The sequence below is a fragment of the Dendrobates tinctorius genome, unplaced genomic scaffold (genome assembly GCF_039654945.1).
Source record: "Dendrobates tinctorius isolate UK_male_01 unplaced genomic scaffold, ASM3965494v1 ptg000010l, whole genome shotgun sequence".
NCBI lineage: Eukaryota > Metazoa > Chordata > Amphibia > Anura > Dendrobatidae > Dendrobates > Dendrobates tinctorius.
Window position 1 is genome coordinate 7,577,468 of NW_027361678.1, and position 19,613 is coordinate 7,597,080.

At 47.6% G+C, this 19,613-nt stretch overlaps 1 protein-coding gene across 1 annotated transcript in view; it reads right to left on the bottom strand.

The window, feature by feature from the left end:
* LTK (leukocyte receptor tyrosine kinase) overlaps window positions 1-19,613 on the bottom strand; it is a 273,250-nt gene that overhangs the window by 100,425 nt on the left and 153,212 nt on the right. The window contains exon 2 of the mRNA XM_073586357.1: window positions 2,969-3,088. Within this exon, the coding sequence (XP_073442458.1) occupies window positions 2,969-3,088 (120 nt within the window). The remainder of the gene's footprint in view (window positions 1-2,968; window positions 3,089-19,613) is intronic.

A 19,613-nucleotide genomic window follows, 5' to 3' on the forward strand; every position in this document is an offset into this window, starting at 1 on the left:
CTATCATTACCGACCATCCTGGAGTGCAACCAGATTCCTGACAACAGGTCAGAAATACCTTCACGGGAGGTGGCGACATATCACCCCCATTAAAAGCGTATAGCCCACCTGATACCTGAACTAGATCCAGGAACCCCAATAGCTCTACTTCTGCGGAGAGATATTCTACAAGTCCACAAGGCTAGAGAATCTATAAACGGCTCCAGGAATGCTCCATACGCACAGAGGCTTGACCTTGGATGGGTCATCATAGGAGACGTCTGCCTAGGAGGAGCACACAAGCTAGCCTTAGTCGACAGCATGCTTACCAATACTCTTGAAAATGGACATCCGTCTCTCTTCCAGCCATGTAAGAGTAGCTTCCTGGTAAAAGAGTTGCCACACAATGCTCCTCTACCTTGTCCATTAGCTGATCCTTCCTGTGATGACCACTCGTGACGGCGAGCAAGATCACATAGGGTGCACAGTTTTCCACAGAACAAGAGAGGACAACAAGGTAGCAATGTCCATAGAAGACAGACTGTTTTTGGACATCATGGATCGAGAGATGGTAAGAGATGAGCCAAAGTGTTGGATGGCCCCTCTACCATTTAAAACCCAGAGGCAACGCTTACCCACCAGTCAGAAGTCTTGTAAAGGTTGGCACCATTGCAAACACGCATTTACCGCTCCGAACTTGGAAAATGCCAAAAACACGATAATTTGTATCATACAACGTGAGTGTTACGCCAAAGAAGTAGACAACCTTAACAAAGGTCAACCCATTTCTAGAGACAGCGTCTTGAAAAAGCTTGATCCAATAGTTGACCAAAATGGGCTGATAAGAATTGGAGGTCGTCTTCAGGAAGCCAAGGTCGAATTCGTGGAAAAACACCCTGTAATAATTCCTGGACATCACCATGTGACTACTCTGCTCGTACAGCACCATCATGTTTTGGTGAAACATCAGGGCCGATTGTTTACCAAAGGAAATTTACGAACTGCTGGACTATGGATAGTCGGAGCAAAGAGATGTGTGAGTAAATTCATCTTCAACTGTGTGACTTGTCGCAAACTCTGTGGCGCGACTCAAAGCCCAAAGATGGCCAATCTCCCATCAGACAGACTTAGTATGGATCCTCCCTTTACCAACGTTGGACTGGATGTATTCGGGCCGTGGTCTGTGGTTGCACGGCATACTAGAAGAGTCCAAGCCACTGCAAAACGCTATGCAGTTATGTTTACCTGCATGTCCATCAGAGCTGTCCACATCGAAGTGATTGAATCCATGGACACATCAAGTTTCATAAATGCACTCCGACGCTTCATTGCCATTAGAGGCACTGTGAAACACATTCTCTCTGACAGAGGCACAAATTTCGTAGGAGCAGTGAAAGAACTCCAAATTCCTTCCAACCTAGACATTACCAGTGTGGAAAGATACCTGAGTGAACAGGGATGTACCTGGACCTTCAATTTACCACACTCTTCTCACATGGGAGGTGCTTGGGAGAGAATGATAGGAATAGCATGCAGAATCTTAGACTCTATCTTCTTGCAAGAAGGTAGCACAAGACACACACGAAGGTTTGACTTCATTCTTGGCAGAAGTTTCGGCCATCATAAATGCCAGACCATTGACTGCACTTTCCAGTGATGCTGAAGATCCAACCATTCTCACTCCCGCCATGTTACTCACTCAGAAAACCGACAATCCTAGCGCTCCACTGGGAGAATTCAGCAACAAGGACCTCTACAGACGTCAATGGAGACAAGTTCAAAGTCTCTCCAATACTTTCTGGGACGAAAGCAATACCTCTCCACCTTACAGCCTAGGAAGAAGTGGCAGATCGACAAGCCAAACATCAAACCCGGTGATATTGTGCTCATGAAGGACAGTCAGTCACATCGAAATGAGTGGCCTCTGGGCCTCATCACCAAGGTGTTCCCAAGCAAAGATGAGAAGGTGCGCAAGGTCGAGGTCAAAGTGTGGAAGGCTGGGGAGAGTAAACTATTCCTCAGACCAGTTGCAGAGCTAATTCTATTGCTTTCACCTAAAGAGCCTGTAAGTGGCATTAGTTAATGCCAAGCGGGGAGTGTTCTGACCTCTTAATAGGGCAAAGAATGCTTTATTATTGCTGGGTTAATTATAACACCATCTACTGGTGGCTGAATTTATAACAGTGTCTTCAATAGCATTATAAAGCCTGTGACTTTTACAGAAGCAATGCACTATGGGATTCAAGCAGTGCTTTGTGGGAAGGAAGCAATGTATTTTGGGATGAAGAAGCGCCATTTTGCTTCTGTGGATCTCATAGGATGCACATGTTATTTTGTCCTCCTGTGTAACCTTTGTTTTTCCCACAACTTCTCTACTTGAGTCACTACCCGGCTAAAGCATATCTGGTAAGCTTAATCTTTCTTGCAATGAAGTGATTCAGAGAGGTGTTATTTACTGTCTAGCAGCCAAGAGATGTCATTGACCCTTTAGTTGCCAGTTCTCAGTAAATGTAATCATAAACTAATGTATTCCTATGTAATGTTTGCATCTCAATGTACACTTCTGTGATTGTGTTAGCTATTATCATCTGCCCAATACTTATGCATGTTATTTGTATTCCTTGTAGTTTTACCACACATGTTCTATACTCTTCACAAATAAACAAGTTAGACTACAGAGAACAGTTTGCTTATTTTGGAAGACAGAGCTGTGGTTTATACTGTAAACTGGATTGCACATCGTGTCAGCGTGCCTGAAGGCAGAATATCTATTAACTTCAAAGGGAATTTTGAAAATTGCGAGTATGAATATGAGTCAAGACTCTCTTTCTGAAATAGGGGCAGCAGTGGTGAAACTCACAGACATATTTATGGCATCTCAGAAGGAATACACTTTTAATATGACCTTGCACATTAGCCTTTATTGTCCAATATAGTTTCTGGTTTTGTAATTTTTCTAAACAAAATATCAGGATTACATTTTTCTTACCTGCATGTTTGGGCCGAGATGACAAGACCACCTCCTCGTCGTCGCTCCGAGATACACTAGTAATGGGTAAACCCGGTGTTAAGATGGATTCAGCATGGAGACCTGAGCACCAGTCAGCAACTGTAGATGGCAAAGAAATCATATCACTGGCGAGTCATATAAACGCTCATCTGGCTCCGATAGCAGCATCTGCTTTATGTTACGACACTGAATACTAATATTAATCTGCAGTTCTGCTCATGTACAAGACATTATATAAATAATGGAAACACAGAATGCAAAGTGGGAATTGTAATGGCTATATAGGATTACCTGACATAGAATATACATCCATTATCAAGTTGATTAGGTGATAGCACAACCGATGAGGTGTTCTAGTAGCTCGTAAAATGCAGCTTTCCTTCCTCAAAGCTAGATAACTATGAGCTATATGCAAGTGTTTATGAAGCTGTGCACCTTCTATACCCAACATGTCCAGCAATGATCTTCTCTAATTTAAAAGCTGATTATGAGCTTTAGACCACGTTCACATGTTCAGTATTTCACATCAGTATTTGTCAACGAAAACCAGGAGTGGGTGATAAATACAGAAGTTGTGACATGTTTCTATTATACTTTTCCTCTGATTGTTCCTCTCCTGATTTTGGCTTACAGATACTGATGTAAAATACTGACCAAATACTGAACGTGTGAACATGACTTTACTAACACATATGTAGCGCCCCTGAGGCTCAGTCGCCACAGAGGTACTGCACCTCCTGCTGAGGTGTAGTATCCCACCGTCCAGGTAAGGTGGAGACTCCTGACCACACTCCAACACCTGCACCCCACACCACAATGTAGTGTAGCAAAGCACCTTCGGCGGCTCCCTGCTTGGAGTATAGCAAAGCACCCATTGGTGGCTCCCTGCTTGGAACACGAAACGTGCTGGGAGGTGGGTGGAGTTAGTTTACATTACAAGGAGCGGGAAGAGCTTAGGAAGAGAGGTCAGTTGGTTAGAGAGTTGGAGAGGAGAAGATCCCCGGAGAGAGGGATGGAAGGATGGAGGTGCTGCAGCGGATCCCAGTGATCTGGGTCTGCTGGCATGGGAGAGGAAGAGAAAGAGCAACGTAGACTGAAAGCCTGATTCTCCATAGAAGGAAAGATTAGCACGGAATGTGAGGAGTAAGAGAGAACAGAGGACGTGGGTTAGAAGAGCACCCTTCCTAGAAGTTCTAAGCGCAAGGCCGGGGCCCAGTCCCCGAGGTTGTATGGATACTAATGGTCCTGCAGCAGACACCGGAGGAATAGAAGTAGTGACCACTTTATTCCCACACAAGACTTGGGGGCACAACAGCAACTGGATAGTGAGCCGGGACTTAGTAGCAAGGAGTCCCCAAAGCAGGCTACAGCTGTCTGCCGTACAAGTAGACTTCATAGGAACATCGGACAGGAGGAACTCCAGTGTAACTCAGTACTAGTAGTACTTCACTTAAAGGTGCTATATGAGGAGACGTTCAGCAAGGCACATATTTGCGGAGTGTTGAAAAGGATTATTCCATCTGGCCGGGAGGTTGACTGAGTCCCTGGCCCGGAGGACACGGCACAGAGGCAGGCACCTGTTTGTACAACAGACTGTGAGTAAAGCTTTGGAACTACATGCCCTGGTGTCCTCCACTCATTCCAGCGAGAACCTGCCCAGCACTGCTGCATCCTCTGCGCCTGACACTACACCATCTGCATGTCACCTCACCTACTGTCATGTCCACCATGTCTGTCATGTCTGCCATGTCTGTTTTGCCTCGTGACCCCTGGAGCGGTGTGCACGTGCATCTCATGTCTGCTATCCTGCATGTTCCCTAGAGCAGTGTGCACACTCACCTCGTGACTGTTGAGCTGCAAGATGCCTGCGTTTCTGCTTTGCCTTCTGTGATCGCCTCGTCATGTCTAGAGCCCCTGATCATGTGTCTTTCCTATGCTCCAGCATAGGCTGGTTCTGCAATCGTCTTTGTATGTCTGGAACTCTGATCATGTGACCTGCCTAGGTTTCAGCACTGGTTCTGCAATCATCTTTGCATGTCTGGAACTCTGATCATGTGACCTTTCCTAGGATCCTGCACTGTCTGGTTCTGCAATCGTCTCTGCATGTCTGAAACCCTGATCATGTGACCGCGCTCTGTGATGATCCTAGAGGATCTGAACTGGAAGTTCTTCCCTGAGCCTGACCCGGAAGTGGTGGTGCTATGCCCTATATTAGACCGCCCCTTCCTATGCTCAGGGCCTGAGTATTGTGTTGCTTCCCTGCATGGCTGCTTTGTCTGTTGGGTCGCTCCCTCTATTCTGTGCCCTTGCACTCTGCTCTGTCGTGCGTCTCTGCACACGCTCCGTGCTCGTATTCCTTCTCTTGTCTCGTGCCTTGTCTGGTGTTTGTCCCTTGTGCCATGTTTTGTCTCTGCTCTGCTTTGCCTTGTAGTCCTTTGCTCTGATTCCGTTCTGTGTTTCTGTCTATGTTTCCGTGCCTGGTTTCCTGTCTTGCCTTGCTTTGCTGATTCGTGTACCTTGTTCCCTGACGTGCCTCTCTGCACGTGCAGGCCTCGCTCTGTACCCTGTCTAGTCCCAAGGTTCTTCCTTGGCCCGGGTCTGGGCTTCGGCCTATGCTCCGCTGCTAGACTCTGTCCCTGTCCCTGACGTGTCTGTCTACACGTGCAGGCCTCCGTTCTGTACCTTGCCCCTGGCGTGTCTCCTACATGTGCAGGCCTCGCTCTGTACCCTGTCTAGTCCCAAGGTTCTCCCTTGGTCCGGCTCTGGGCTTCGGCCTATGCTCCGCTGCTAGACTCTGTCCCTGTCCCTGACGTGTCTGTCTACACGTGCAGGCCTCCGTTCTGTGCTCTGTCCCTGGCGTGCCCCTTGGTACGTGCAGGCCTCGCCTTGTACTTTGCCCCTGGCATGTCCTTTGCATGCGCAGGGTTCAGTCTACTACTCTGTGCCTTGACTCTGTTTCGTGCGCTCTTGCACTTTTCGTACTAGGCTATGCCGTGCTGTCTGCACCCGTCTCTGTCCTGTATCTTTGCCTAGCCCTGCCTTGTGGCTCCGTGCCGTGCCTGGTCGCCTGTGCCTGCCTGGTGTGCCTCAACCGTGCCACCTCTAGCCGTGCTCGCCTGTGTGCCTCAGCCGTGCCCGCTGTCCAGTGCTATTGTGGTCCCCGGCTGCGTGGCCACAGTGGTGCCGCCTCTAGTCATGCCCGCCTGCATATGCCATCGTCGGTACCACCTGCCGGTGCCCCCAGCTGTGGTCTCCGTGCTCCCTTGCACGCACGCTGGTTCTCGCACTGTGCCTTTTCGTGCTACTCTTGCATAAAGCCTTTTGTCTCTTTTGCCCTGCTCTGAACCCTAGTTTGCCTGCCGGATTCCGTAACCTGCCGACCACTGCCAGAGGTCCGGACATAGATGACTGCGGCCTGATGTCCGGAGCTGATGTCCGTAGCCTGATTCCTGGACCCTGTCGGTTGATGCCAGCATCCCGGATTCCGATGCCATTGAACCTGTCCCTGGCGTGCCCTCGCACGCGCAGGCCACCGTCCTTGTGCTCCTCCCTGGCGTGCCCTCGCACGCGCAGGCCTCCGTCCTTGTACCCGTCCCTGGCATGCCCCTCGGCATGCGCAGGTCTCCGTTCTTGTACCCGTCCCTGGCATGCCTGTTATGATTGAGTCACCGTAGGAGGCAAAAATAGAAATGCTAGCTAAGTCCAGAAAACCAGAGAAGTTGGCAGCTATCGGATTGCAGACCCCTGAACCTGTCAACACAACTAGCAGTATCCGTGGGGGGCTCCTACGATGCCCTAGGCCCCTCGATCACAGCTGGAGGACTACATAGCCTAAAGACAGAAAGGGAAATCTAAACTGCCCCAGAGCAGACCCCAAAGCAAAAGGCAGCCCCCCACATATAATGACGGTGAAGCAAGAAGAAAGAACAAAACACAGACAGAAAGATAGACTAAGCAAAGATGGGGCCCACGCTAGTTTAGATAGGAAAGGACAGGAAGGCTGCTGTCTGCAATCCGTGAAAAACCCTATGAAAATAAGAGCCAACAAACTGACAGTAAAAAAGGCCCTGAAGACGCTAGGCTTCAAAAAAGCTATGTCAGTACTCAGGAATATTCTGAAGACAGAGCAACAGGCAAAAGGAGATTCAGCTCACCCCAGCAGGGAATGGCAGAATCCAGAAAAGCAAGGAAAACAAAACACTAATGCAAAAAGGCAAAGCAGAAATCTTAGCTTTAGATGAGCAGGAATCAGACTGGTTTCCTAGAAGTCCACAGAGAAATCACCCGCAGGCCAGAAGGGCCTCGGCAGCCTTATATCCAGTCATTAACTCCACTCAGCCAGTCATCATCATCAGCCCCAGGTGTTTGACAATCAGGCTCACTACCTTTCTTCACCAGAAGAGGGAGTTCCTCGGGCCTCAGTAGTGAAGGGGAAAATGAACTCACAACAGTACCTCCCCCTTGAGGAGGGGTCACCGAACCCTCAACCACGCCACCAGGGCAATCAGGGTGAGCCCGATGAAAGGCACGCACCAATCTTTTGGCATGAATATCAGAGGCAGAGACCCAGGAATTATCCTCCTGACCATAACCCTTCCACTTAACCAAATACTGGAGTCTCCGTCTAGCCAGACGGGAATCCAGTACTTTCTCTACCTCATATTCCATGTTACCTTCAACCAATACAGGGTCTGGAGGTGCAACCCCCAGAACAACAGGTTCAACAAACCTCTTCAACAAAGATTTATGGAACACATTATGGATTTTAAATGTGACAGGAAGAGCCAGACGAAAAGAGACCGGATTAATAATCTCCAAAATCTTGTAAGGTCCAATAAATCTAGGCTTAAACTTAGGAGACGCCACCTTCATAGCAATATTTTTTGATGATAACCACACCATATCACCAACCTTAAATTGGGGACCAATGGTCCTATGTCGGTTGGAAAACCGCTGGGCCTTTTCCTGGGAGAGAGATAACTTATCCACCACTTGGTCCCAGATCTGGTGCATTCTCTCCACCACAGTGTCAACCCCTGGGCAGGCAGAGGGCTCCACCTGCCCTGAAGAAAATCGAGGATGAAACCCAAAGTTACAAAAAAAAGGAGACATCAAAGTGGCAGAACTAGCTCTATTATTTAAAGCAAATTCGGCCAAGGGCAAAAATGAAACCCAATCATCCTGATCAGCAGAAATAAAACATCTCAAATATGACTCCAAGGTCTGGTTTGTTCTCTCTGTCTGCCCATTGGTCTGAGGGTGAAAAGCAGAGGAGAAGGACAACTGAATTCCCAGCTTGGAACAGAAAGATCTCCAAAATCTAGACACAAACTGGACTCCTCTGTCAGATACAATGTTCTCAGGAATCCCGTGCAAGCGAACCACCTGTTGTAAAAACAGGGGCACCAATTCAGAGGAAGACGGCAACTTAGGGAGTGGTACAAGATGAACCATCTTAGAGAACCTATCACAAATCACCCAAATAACAGTCATCCTTTGAGAGACAGGCATATCAGAGATGAAATCCATTGAAATATGGGTCCATGGCCTCTTGGGGACAGGCAAAGGCATCAACAACCCACTAGAGCGAGAACACGATTTAGACCAGGAGCACGTCCCACAGGACTGCACAAAATTCCTGACATCACGAGACAAGGAGGGCCACCAAAAAGACCGACTCACCAGATCTCTAGTACCAAAAATACCTGGATGACCAGCCAAAGCAGAGCAATGAACTTCAGACATCACTCTCTTCTTCCACTGGTCAGGAAAATACAACTTTCCACTGGGACAACGCTCAGGTTTGTCCTCCTGGAACTCTTCCAGAGCACGTCTCAAATCGGGCGAGATGGCAGAAAGAATTACCCCTTCGCCTAAGATGGTAGCAGGCTTGGTCACCACAGGAGAATCAGCAAAGAAGCTCCTAGAGAGGGCGTCAGCCTTGACATTTTTAGTTCCAGGAAGAAAAGAAACCACAAAATCAAAACGTGTAAAAAACAAGGCCCACCTAGCCTGTCTAGGGTTCAAGCGCTTAGCCGACTCTAGGTAAATCAAATTCTTGTGGTCAGTGAGGACCACGACTTGATGCTTAGCTCCCTCCAACCAATGTCTCCACTCCTCAAATGCCCATTTGATGTCTAACAGTTCCCGATTCCCCACATCATAGTTACGTTCAGATGGAGAGAACTTTCGGGAAAAGAAAGCACAGGGATTCATTTTAGATGTTACAGGATCCTTTTGGGACAAAACAGCTCCTGCACCAATCTCAGAAGCATCCACCTCTACCTCGAACGGAAGTGAGACATCAGGTTGCCGCAAAACCGGGGCGGAGGTGAATCTTCGCTTCAGCTCCTGAAAGGAAGAAACAGCCTCCGGAGACCAATTTAACACATCAGCACCCTTCTTAGTCAAATCAGTCAATGGCTTGGCAATACTAGAAAATTTTGCTATAAATTTCCGATAAAAATTAGCAAAACCCAAAAACTTCTGGAGGGCCTTCAAAGAAGTGGGCTGAACCCAATCGTAAATGGCCTGTACCTTGGCCGGGTCCATTTCAATAGTTGACGGGGACAAAATAAATCCCAAAAAAGAAATCCTCTGTACTCCAAAAAGGCATTTAGATCCTTTGACATACAGGGAATTCTCCCTCAAGATCCGGAACACAGTCCGAATATGTTCCACATGAGAATCCCAATCCTTGGAGAAGATCAAAATATCATCCAGATAGATAATCAAAAATTTATCGACAAAATCTCGGAAAATATCGTTCATGAAGCACTGGAAGACAGAAGGGGCATTAGTGAGCCCAAAAGGCATCACCAGGTACTCAAAATGTCCCTCTGGAGTATTAAACGCCGTCTTCCATTCATCCCCATGCTTAATGCGAATAAGATTATACGCCCCCCTGAGGTCAAGCTTGGTAAACCAGCAAGCACCTTTAACTCTGGAGAATAGATCAGAAATCAGGGGTAACGGATACTGATATTTAACAGTAATTTTGTTGAGAGCACGATAATCAATACAAGGTCTTAATGATCCATCCTTTTTGGCTACAAAAAAAAACCCGGCACCTAAGGGTGACGAGGATGGTCTAATATGACCCTTCTCCAACGCCTCCTTAATATAGGACCGCATAGCCTCGTGCTCGGGTACAGATAAATTGAAGAGCCGACCCTTGGGAAATTTACACCCCGGGCTCAGTTCAATTGCACAGTCATAACTCCTATGAGGAGGCAGAGACGCAGACTCATTCTCACTAAATACATCATAAAAGTCCGCCAAATAATCAGGAACATCATGCGACTGAGGAGAGGTGGAAAACACCGGAGCCTCACTAAAGGCACACCGACAACCCCAACTCACCACAGACACATATTTCCAATCCAAAACTGGATTATGAATTTGTAACCAGGGAAACCCCAGAACAATAGTATCATGCAGATTATGTAACACCAAAAACCTGCAATTTTCTTGATGGTCTGGGGCAACCCGCATTACCACCTGGATCCAAAACTGAGGTTTATTTTTAGCCAAAGGAGTAGCATCAATCCCCCTCAAAGGGATAGGCGTCTGCAGAGGTGTCATCGGAAATCCACAACGTTTAGCAAAATCCAAGTCCATTAGGTTTAGAGCTGCTTCCGAATCCACAAAAGCCTTGGCGGAAAATGTGGACAGGGAGCAGATCAGAGTAATAGCCAGAAGAAACTTAGGTTGAACACCACCAACAGAAAACGTGTGTGCAAAGCGTTTCTCGCGTTTAGGACAGACAGAAATAATATGCGAGGCATCTCCACAGAAAAAACGAAAACTTATTACACCTTCTGAACTCCTGACGCTGCTCTCTGGAAAAAACTCTATCACATTGCATAGGTTCAGACATCTGTTCAACAGGTGGCAACACCTCTCGTGCAGCTCTGCGTTCGCGTAAACGCTGATCAACCTGAATGGCTAAAGACATAGAATCGTCAAGACCAGAGGGAACAGGAAATCCCACCATAGTATCTTTTATGGCTTCTGACAACCCCTACCGAAAGAGAGCAGCCAAGGCATTATCATTCCAGGTAGTAAGTACTGCCCACTTTCAGAATTTTTGACAGTACAATTCTGCAGAATCACGACCCTGGTTCAATGCCAGCAGGGTCTTTTCAGCCTGATCAATGGCATTAGGTTCGTCATACAACAACCCCAAGGCCTGAAAAAATGCGTTCACATTAGTCAGAATAGGATCATCTGGTTTCAAAGAAAACGCCCAATCCTGGGGATCGCCACGCAGCAAAGAGATGACAATTTTAACCTGCTGCGCGGAGCTCCCTGACGAGTTAGGCTTCAAGGCAAAAAATAATTTACAATTAATTTTGAAATTCAAAAATTTAGACCGATCCCCAAAAAATACATCAGGTGTAGGAATCTTTGGTTCAGCAGCATGTGAATGAGCAAGGTAGGCGGAAATTCCCCGCACTTCCACAGCGAGCTGCTCCACACGATAAGACAATTGCTTTATCTCCATTGAGAGAAAAAAAAAATTCCCCCTACAGCCTCAGAGATATAGAGGAAAAAATATACACAAAGAAATTCTGACACGTTTTTTTTTTTTTTTTTTACAATTCTTTCCTGCTATTGAGTACCCTAGAATCTGCGGTATGGCGGGTGATTCTGTTATGATTGAGTCACCGTAGGAGGCAAAAATAGAAATGCTAGCTAAGTCCAGAAAACCAGAGAAGTTGGCAGCTATCGGATTGCAGACCCCTGAACCTATCAACACAACTAGCAGTAGCCGTGGGGGGCTCCTTACGATGCCCTAGGCCCCTCGATCACAGCCGGAGGACTACATAGCCTAAAGACAGAAAGGGAAATCTAAACTGCCCCAGAGCAGACCCCAAAGCAAAAGGCAGCCCCCCACATATAATGACGGTGAAGCAAGAAGAAAGAACAAAACACAGACAGAAAGATAGACTAAGCAAAGATGGGGCCCACGCTAGCTTAGATAGGAAAGGACAGGAAGGCTGCTGTCTGCAATCCGTGAAAAACCCTATGAAAATAAGAGCCAACAAACTGACAGTAAAAAAGGCCCTGAAGACGCTAGGCTTCAAAAAAGCTATGTCAGTACTCAGGAATATTCTGAAGACAGAGCAACAGGCAAAAGGAGATTCAGCTCACCCCAGCAGGGAATGGCAGAATCCAGAAAAGCAAGGAAAACAAAACACTAATGCAAAAAGGCAAAGCAGAAATCTTAGCTTTAGATGAGCAGGAATCAGACTGGCTTCCTAGAAGTCCACAGAGAAATCACCCGCAGGCCAGAAGGGCGTCGGCAGCCTTATATCCAGTCATTAACTCCACTCAGCCAGTCATCATCATCAGCCCCAGGTGTTTGACAATCAGGCTCACTACCTTTCTTCACCAGAAGAGGGAGTTCCTCGGGCCTCAGTAGTGAAGGGGAAAATGAACTCACAACACATGCCCCTCGGCATGCGCAGGTCTCCGTTCTGTGAATCTGATCCTGGCGTGTCTCCTTGCACGCACCCTGTTTTGTCTCCTAGTTTGTCTGCCGGATTCCTGAAGCCAGCTGACTACTGCCGGAGGTCTGGAGTCAGATGTCTACACTCTGATGCCTGGACCCTGTCAGCCCTTGCCAGTCTTCCGGAGTCCGATTCCTCGCACCCTGCCTTGGACTTTGGCGTGCCCTGGCACGCACCTTGTTATATGGATTCTGTGTGTTCACGTTTGGCGCCTGTTATACCCTGAAGAGTTCCTAATGCCTTGGACCTCGGCGTGCTCTTGCACGCATCTTGCTTTGTGTTCACCTTTGCACCTGTTGAACCCTGAAGTGTTCCTGAATGAAGTTTACTTGAACTAATGCCTTGTCTCATCTTGTCTTGCTTCCTGAGCCGGCCGTCTGGTCCAGCTGCCGTGGTGGCTCACACCCTTGGTCTTGCCCCTGACACTCCCTGTATAGGGGGTGGTTCCTCACTAGGTCAGCTCGCCCTAGGTGGGTGGGTGCCACGGCCCAGAGGGTCCACTCAAAGAAAAACGACTCAGCTTAAGCTGACACTCATCACACCTACACTGCCCTGGGACTACAGCCCTGTCTGTGGAGGGCTATAACATCATTGCTGCACCACACCATCTGTCCCAGAGGAACTGTCTGCAGCGTCAGCTTAACATCCCCATTGCCGAACACCACAGGTGGCGTCACGAATCATTTATAAACTTTCACTACCACAAGCACAGTGAAACAACCCCCCTTTTACAATGGGCGCCCAGGGCCACGGGCCGGGTCACAGCTGCCGTGACATCTCCCAGTGAAGCTCATAGGGCCCGGTACCGAGTACCCCACAGCCCTGGGAGGGCGACCCATTTTCTGGCATCACGAACAGGATGACGAGACCTGATGCCATCGGGTTCTGTGTGACTAAGACTCGAACCTTTTGAAAATGTGCAGAAGACCCAATTTAATAGACTGTAAAATGAACGCTAAACATGGCCGCCGGTGCGGTGAAGAAGGGCGTGACAACATGGGTGGTCCTAAGAAAAGAGCGCGGCCTGTCCTGGGCCTCCCCTGTCTGAACTTCTATGCGAGAGCAACATGGCCCACCCCTCGAGGGGTTCATATACTGGCTTGGTATGGAGGAGTAGGAAGAAGACATCGCCCTCAGAAGGAGGGGCAAGAGCCAGTGGCGAGAAGGGAACCCAGGAAGGAAGAAGAACGTGAGAACGCCATATTGGAAGGACAAGGGAAGAGGCCTGTGGAGTGCGAGGAGGTTGAGCTGAATCTCCCCAGCGCCATGGCTGAAGGCTCTGACTCGGCTTCCAGGATGAACCGCCAGCAGCTGGAGAAGGAAATAGCCCAGCTGACGCACCGTTTATGACTGAGGCTGGAAGCCTCATGGACCTTGAATCTGCAGCGCGCTCAGGAGGGGCCTACACCCGCGGTACCCGCAACACTGGTACCTGCCACCGCTGCACCGGATCTCCCCCAGGAAGACCCTGTAGCCCCTGAGACTGCTGCAATGACCCCGGCAGCGTCTATGGGCATCTCACCGCCACTGTGTGAAGTTTTGGGAGCTGAAGCAGAGGAAGGAGAGCTCCCGTCTGGACCTGACGTGGAAGCACAGGTCCCATCAGACACTCCCGTTGACCGCACAACCACAACCACCACCACTGCCACTCGGGCTCGCACCGTGCCTGTACCGGGAACGGGACTGCGCCATCGGGAGACACCAGGTATAGATCCGGGCAATCCTAACGGGTTACCCCCCGAATTTACCTTGTCGGAGGCTGGCCTGCTGCAGCTTGAAATGCGGGTGTTGGACGAGCCGGCCGGGGGCAGCAGACTGTCGGAGATGGGAAGGTGGAAGAGGTCCCTACTGAGAAGGGTCCGGCTGGAGCTGGCGTGCACGATTCGACACCTTCAGGGCTTGGCGGAGTCCACGCCGTTTGGGGATATTGAAATCCCTTGGCCACAAAGCCCCCCCGTGTAGCTGCCTACCAACGCCAACAGGCCGCGGTGTCCTTAGATGACAGGCCATGCACTAGGGCAGCAGTACTAACCGCAAGGGAGGAACGGTATCCATCAGTACCAGCTGCTACTCCTACTGAACTCCTGGCAGCAGAGACACCATCAACAACCGTTGACATCATCACCCCTGCTGTACCCCAGGCAGCAGCCATGCCAGACGAGAATCGGCAATTCCTCAACCCATCTGGACACTCAGAGCATCTCCCCTGGAAGCAGCCCAAGCAATCCGCTTCCTGAAACCCAGGTGGGGATAACCAGCCATAATGTTGATCTAAACTAACTTTTGTTGCCAAGGAGGGTATTGGCAAGTTCCAGTTTTTTTCTATTTTGGATTATGATGTTTATTTGTTGATCCTGTTGTTGTCCAGTTTTTATTGGCAGCGTTTTTCATACTTGAACTGTGGAGATCATGGACGTTGAGTGATCCGGAACTGTACTTGTAAATAGTTTGCACCTCTTTAGGTGCTCTCTCTTGGTTTTACATAGGAACCTTTCCCTTGGAACAAGGACTACCTCGTTATAAGGACATTTCCAGATGTGATGGCCGGCCTCATGTCTATTCTTTCCACTTAGGAATAATGCTTAGTATTTTTGAATAAGAAAATAGAAAATTATAATGTGTAGTGACAGTATTAATGACAGATTTTATAGGGTTGAATTAAGCAAGAAAAATATAGAGAATGCTTTAATAAAGATGTGAAAATTGAATAAAAGTATGCAGGTGACGAACCAGGTGTTGACGGTTGTCACTCCTTCAGAAAGTAGAAAGTGAGACAGATAATAAAGAAAAGAAATGTGATGATAGAAAATGTGTTACTCAAGCTGATAGTGAGTTTGCTTACATAGCACTTTAAATTAGGTAGCATAACTTTAAATATAGATAGACAGTTAAATTGTTTGTAACGTTCAAGAAACAGTGCCTCCCACATTGGGAAGTTTAGTGTAAGATATGTTCATTATGCAATATAAAATTTTGTATGTTCCTGTATTGTCAAGTGTGTTTACCTTGCAGCCCGCGGACGTGTTGTGTTTAACGGGGGGTATGTGGCGCCCTTGAGGCTCAGTCGCCACAGAGGTAATGCACCTCTTCCTGAGGTGTAGTATCTCGCCGTCCAGGTAAGGTGGAAACTCCTGACCACACTCCAACACCTGCATCCCACACCACAAAGCAGTGTAGCAAAGCACCTTCGGCGGCTCCCTGCTTGGAGTACAGCAAAGCACCCATTAGTGGCTCCCTACTTGGAACACGAAACGTGCTGGGAGGTGGGTGGAGTTAGTTTACATTACAAGGAGCGGGAAGAGTTTAGGAAGAGAGGTCAGTTGGTTAGAGAGTTGGAGAGGAGAAGATCCCCGGAGAGAGGGATGGAAGGATGGAGGTGCTGCAGCGGATCCCAGTGATCTGGGTCTGCTGGCATGGGAGAGGAAGAGAAAGAGCAACGTAGACTGAAAGCCTGATTCTCCATAGAAGGAAAGATTAGCACGGAATGTGAGGAGTAAGAGAGAACAGAGCCCGTGGGTTAGAAGTGCACCCTTCCTAGAAGTTCTAAGCGCAAGGCCGGGGCCCGGTCCCCGAGGTTGTATGGATACTAATGGTCCTGCAGCAGACACCGGAGGAATAGAAGTAGTGACCACTTTATTCCCACACAAGACTTGGGGGCACAACAGCAACTGGATAGTGAGCTGGGACTTAGTAGCAAGGAGTCCCTGAAGCAGGCTACAGCTGTCTGCCATACAAGTAGAGTTCATAGGAACATCGGACAGGAGGAACTCCAGTGTAACTCAGTACTAGGAGTACTTCACTTAAAGGCGCTATATGAGGAGACGTTTCAGCAAGGCACATATTGGCGGAGTGTTGGAAAGTATTCCATCTGGCCGGGAGGTTGACTGAGTCCCTGGCCCGGAGGACACGGCACGGAGGCAGGCACCTGTGTTGTGAGTTCATTCTCTGGTCCACCAGTTGTGAGTTCTCCTTCCAGGCTCCCTCTGGTGGTAACAGGAGGTAGTGAGGCTGATTTAATCAGTAAAGATCTGCCACCTGATAATGAGGATGACGATTGGACCTCAGGAATCTCAGACTGGATTTAAGACAGCAGACGCCCTATTCTGGTGCTGGTGATTCATTCTGGCTTGTCTGGTCTTGGTTTTCAGCTCTGTTCCAGTCATTTAAAGCTAAGTTTTTCTGCTAATGTTCACACTTGTTTTTGTTGGTCTATTCAGTTTTTGTGTGGTCAGCCAGCCGTGGCTGGGGCTGTGCTAAATTTCCACTCTTATTTATCTGTATTTGCCAATTTGCTTTTTTGTCTCTTACTAGATTGGCCTCTTTTTGCTCTGTCTCAGAATATTTCAGAGTGCTGATATAGTGGGAGAAGTCTAGTGACTTCAGGGTTAATTTTGCTATCAGAAGTGTTGGATATTATTTTTGTAGGGTTTTTTGCAGATTGCAGACAGTGTCTTTCCGTTCCTTTCCTTTCCAGTTAGTTTGGGCCCCATCGTTTGCTCAGCCTATTTTCCTGCCTGTGTTTGTGCTTTCATCTTTCACCGTCAATACATGTGTGGGGGCTGTCTTTCCTTTGGGGTCTGCTCTGGGGCAGTTAGTTTTCCACTTTTCATGCTTCAGGCTTATTTAGTCCTCCGGCTGTGACGAAGCGTCTAGGACCATCGTCTAGGACCATCGTAGGTACGCTCCACGGCTGCTGCTAGTTGTGTGGTTAGGATCAGGGATCTGCAATCTGCATAGTTACCAACCTCTCTGGTTTTCTGTGACTTAGCTTGTTTTGCTTTTTTCTCCACGGTGACCCATTCATAACAGAATCACCAGCCATACCGCAGATTCTAGGGTACTCAAAAGCAGGAAAAAGTTGTTGAGAAAAAAAAAGAGTGTCAGAATTTTTTTTTTTTTATATATATTTTTTCCTCTTTTTTTTCTGGGGCTGTAAGAGGATTTTTTTTTCTTTTTCCTAATGGAGATTAAGCAATTGTCTGATCGTGTGGAGCAACTTGCTGCTGAAGTGCAGGGAATTTCCACCTACCTCATTCAGTCACATGCTGCTGATCCTAAGATTCCTACTCCTGATGTGTTTTCAGGGGATCAGTCTAAATTTCTGAATTTTAAGAATAATTGTAAATTATTTCTGGCCTTGAAGCCTAACTCATCGGGGAGCTCTGTGCAGCAGGTTAAAATTGTCATCTCCTTGCTGCGCGGCGATCCCCAGAATTGGGCTTTTTCTCTGACACCTGAAAATCCTATTCTGACTAATGTGGATGCATTTTTTCAAGCCTTGGGGTTGTTGTATGATGAACCTAATGCTGTTGATCAAGCTGAGAGAACCCTGTTGGCATTAAACCAGGGTCAGGATTCTGCAGAGTTATACTGTCAAAAATTCCGAAAGTGGGCGGTCCTTACTACACGGAATGATAGTGCATTGGCAGGTCTCTTTCAGAAGGGTTTATCAGAGACCGTAAAAGATGTAATGGTGGGATTTCCTGTTCCCTCTGGTCTGGATGATTCTATGTCATTAGCCATTCAAGTTGATCGGCGTTTAAGTGAACGTAAACCTACACGGGAGGCGCTGCCACCTTTTGAACAAACGTCTGAACCTATGCAATGTGATGGGGTTTTGTCTAGGGCGCAACGTCAGGAGTTTAGAAGGCGTAATAAGCTGTGCTTTTTCTGTGGAGACGTCTCTCATACTCTTTCTGTCTGCCCTAAACGAGAGAAACGTTTTGCACACACATTTGCTGTGAGCAGTGTACAACCTAAGTTTCTTTTGGCAATTACTCTGATCTGCTCCTTATCCACGTTTTCCACGAAGGTTTTTGTGGATTCAGGAGCAGCGTTGAATCTGATGGATTTGGACTTTGCTAAACGTTGTGGTTTTTCTATGTCGCTTCTGCGGATGCCTATTCCTTTGAGGGGTATCGATGCTACTCCTTTGGCGGAGAATAAACCTCAGTTTTGGACCCAGGTGACAATGCGAGTTGCCCCAGACCACCAAGTAAATTGTAAATTTTTGGTGCTGCATAATTTGCATGATACTATTGTTCTGGGTTTTCCTTGGTTGCAAACTCATAATCCAGTTTTGGATTGGAAATCTGGGTCTGTGGTGAGTTGGGGTTGTCAGTGTGTTCTTAGGGACACTCCTGTTTTCTCCACCTCTCCTCAGTCTCATGATATTCCTGATTATCTAGCCGATTTTTCTGATGTATTTAGTGAGAGCAAGTCTGCGTCTTTGCCTCCTCATAGGAGTTATGACTGTGCAATTGAGTTGATGCCAGGGTGTAAATTTCCCAAGGGTCGGCTTTTCAACTTACCAGTGCCCGAACATGATGCTATGCAATCCTATATTAAGGAGTCGTTGGAGAAGGGTCATATTAGACCATCCTCATCACCTTTAGGTGCTGGGTTTTTTTTGTGGCCAAGAAAGATGGTTCATTAAGACCGTGTATTGATTATCGTTCCCTTAACAAGATGACGGTTAAATATCAGTACCCGTTACCTCTGATGTCTGATTTATTCTCCAGAGTTAAGAGTGCCTGCTGGTTTACTAAGCTTGACCTAAGGGGGGGGTATAATCTTATTCGCATCAAGCACGGGATGAATGGAAGACGGCGTTTAGTACTCCGGAGGGACATTTTGAGTACCTGGTGATGCCTTTTGGGCTCACTAATGCCCCTTCTGTCTTCCAGTCCTTTATGAATGATATTTTCCGTGATTTTGTGGATACGTTTTTGATCATCTATCTGGATGATATTTTGATCTTTTCTAGTGATTGGGATTCTCATGTGGAACACGTCCGAACTGTGTTCCGGATTTTGAGGGAGAATTCCCTGTTTGTTAAGGGATCGAAATGCCTCTTTGGTGTACAGAGGATTTCATTTTTGGGATTTATCTTGTCTCCATCGACTATTGACATGGACCCGGCCAAGGTACAGGCCATTTATGATTGGGTTCAGCCTACTTCTTTGAAGGCCCTTCAGAAGTTTTTGGGTTTTGCTAATTTCTATCGTAATTTTTCTGGTATTGTCAAACCACTGACTGATCTGACCAAGAAGGGCGCTGATGTGCTGAATTGGTCTCCTGAGGCTGTCTCAGCATTTCAGGAGCTTAAG